Source organism: Phalaenopsis equestris, unplaced genomic scaffold, assembly GCF_001263595.1.
Source record: "Phalaenopsis equestris unplaced genomic scaffold, ASM126359v1 Scaffold000126, whole genome shotgun sequence".
NCBI lineage: Eukaryota > Viridiplantae > Streptophyta > Magnoliopsida > Asparagales > Orchidaceae > Phalaenopsis > Phalaenopsis equestris.
Window position 1 is genome coordinate 101419 of NW_018164568.1, and position 2827 is coordinate 104245.

At 37.2% G+C, this 2827-nt stretch overlaps 1 protein-coding gene across 3 annotated transcripts in view; it reads right to left on the reverse strand.

The window, feature by feature from the left end:
* Positions 1-2266, reverse strand: part of LOC110021270 (floral homeotic protein AGAMOUS-like) — a 12458-nt gene extending 10192 nt beyond the window's left edge. Inside the window, exons 1-2 of one of the 3 annotated variants that reach the window (XM_020719701.1) lie at positions 1989-2266; positions 1695-1914 (exon numbers count right to left, since the gene is read on the reverse strand). In XM_020719701.1, coding sequence (XP_020575360.1) covers positions 1695-1914; positions 1989-2010 — 242 coding nt within the window. In that variant the 5' untranslated portion in view covers positions 2011-2266. The remainder of the gene's footprint in view (positions 1-1694; positions 1915-1988) is intronic. The other 2 variants (XM_020719703.1, XM_020719702.1) reach the window with 2 other exon arrangements.
* Between the last annotated feature and the right edge of the window lie 561 nt (positions 2267-2827).

Sequence of the window (2827 nt, forward strand, 5' to 3'; positions counted from 1 at the left end):
TATATATATATATATATATATATATATGTCTTGTCAATTTTAAGACACAAGAATTGTTCCAATAAGGTAATATCATTTCATTAATGTCGAGTCAACTCAATCTCATTCAAATCATACTTTTCGTCTCCAAAAAAGGAAAATAACTTATTTCTTACTTCATTCTCAACTTCCACCGCCATTCTTTTTCTTTTGGTTACTTCATCATATATATATATTTGCACACACTTCTAAGTTTTCAACTTGATTGGACTGGTTTTGACAGTAGCTTCTTGTGTTTCAAAAGAAAATTACAAAAAAAAAAAAAAAGAAGATTTGATGTGCATATGTTCATAGAGTAAAAGAATAACTTCTATAATAAATATAAATTAAATGTTGTAAGAACCTAAACCTACTGCAGCTTGCCTCCCTTTCTGCACTTCGTGCATCTCATACCTTAGTTTCCTCGAGGATCTTATTGGCTCCCTTCTGCCACGCTGGCACGAGATCCCACGATATGATTGGCTGCTCTTCCTCCCATCCCTGAATCAGCAACGTGGAGCTGAGAAACCCTTTGCCCACTGTGTAATCACCTTCTTTCTCACAACTCCATTTTTTAACCCGTTTGACTCCCTCTCCAACGCCTCTCTTCTCCATTGAAAACACCCCACACAGAGCCGTTGTACGGATTGCTTTCATCCCATTGGCTCCTCGTTCGTACCTTTACTGCTCTTTCTTCTCCCGGTGAGACCGCTCTCATAAATGCCTTGAAAAAGCTTTCTCTCATTGCGAAAGTAAAAAAAATTGATTTTTAGGGTTTTTGTAAAAAAGGTGAATGGGTGTAAAGGATGATGTCAGATTGAGAAGAACCGGAACAATCCGTGATCCTTAATATAAAGATTTGATTTTGATGCATGACAAACGGTAATCGTAGAAAAAAACCCTAATTTTTTTAAAATGTAAACCCTAATCACGTGTGTGGAGGGAGGGGAGGCGGGGAGGGGAATGGTTTTGGTGGGGTGGAGTTTCGTTTGGAACGTGGCAGCTCCTTGAGTCTCTGATGTGTGACGTTCAGAGGGATAAAAATGGGGTTTTTTGTGAAAATGTTCGTTTCTAAATTGTAATGATTTAGAAACAGAGAAAGGAGAGAATTTTATTATTATCTGGCTGAAATGGGAAGCAGAAGAGGAAGACTAGAAAGGAGAAGCAAATGTAAACACAGAAGTACTAACTCTATCTAAGCTCTCTTTCCTCAGCTGAATCCAGAAATCAGTTTCAGTTCCGATATCTTGATCTCTACATGAAGGTTTAAAGAAGATGGAAATAAGTAAAAAAGGAGAAAAAGAAGCCTTTTTATCACAATATTGTGAAAAAAATTGCTCCTTTCACTGTTTTTTTCATTATTTCATTATTTCCTTTATTAATGAAGCACTTCTCTTTCTGATTCAGATCTTCATGATAAAGAAAACCCAAAAATATTACTAAAAATCCCTTTTTGATGAAACTTCTTCCCTAAACAAGAACGAGCCCAACATAACTAAAGGAGGAAGAAGGCAGCAAGAGACCCTTTTTATGAAACCTCTCTTCCTCAACAAACTATTGCCATGAAACGAATCAAAAAGCAGACAAAAGAAAAGACATGAGAGTAAAGCTTGCAATTTTGCTTTCTCCAACTCACGAAATCTTCACACATCTTTTTTAAGAGAGAGAAAGAGAACCTGTTGTTTGCATATTCATAGAGGCGGCCACGGGTAGAGAAGATGATTAGGGCAACCTCAGCATCACACAGAACAGAGAGCTCATAAGCCTTCTTCAGGAGGCCATTACGGCGCTTGCAAAAGGTAACTTGTCTGTTTGTTGTGTTCTCTATTCTCTTGATCTCTATCTTCCCCCTCCCCATCTTCTCCTTCGGCTCCATGCTTGAAGAGTCCATGTTTCCTTCCCAAAACAAAAATCAAATATCAGAAATCAAACCCTCAAGCTCTGTGCTTTTTCTCATCTCCCTTTCTTACCTGGCTGGGAAGAACCAAACATGATTTATTCCTCTGTTGCTCAGCTGATATGAGGTATAGTTTATGAACTTGAGAGCCACCTCTTCTTCTTAACTCAAAGAGAAGAAGGGATGACTGGTTATTAAGCCATGGCTCCACATCCAGAGATGAGAAGAGAGAGAGAGGAGCTGAAAGGGACTTGGAGAAGTAATTATTAATGGAGTTTGAAAGAGACCTGGCCTGAGCTGCACTCATACTGATATACTATGATAAAAATAAAAAAATAAAAACAAAAACAAAACCAAAAGGAAAGGGGGTAGGAGAAAGACCACCATTGTACTATATCTTCTCTTCTCACCGTTGTCTTCAGTTACTTGCCATTTTCTAGGATTTGGGCTGCTAACTCTGATACTGTTACAATTCTAGGTGTTTTGGATTAACTGACTGCTACCATTGATCTTTTTGATGGATAATTACTTGTCTTTATATGACAAGAGAATATGGCTCCCATGTGGCTACCATGCCTAATTTATTTTAAGATCATTGTGATGCACACTTTGCTCTAAGGTGCCATTTACTCCTCCCTACTTGAGGCCATGGACCCAATCTACACCCAATCTACTCTAATATTGATGTCGACATGCCGATAGATCGAGACTGATTGCATTTTGTTTCTAAGTAAATCTTTAGATAGATGGGTGACTTTTGAGCTAGAATATATGTGAATGATCATAGGATCTTTTGTACCATGCCTAGAGTTATATATTTTCACCTTTTTTTTTAACTAACGTTGTAGCATCATATTTTTATTTCTAGTTTAATTTTAGGGTACATGATTTGTTTATATATATATATATATA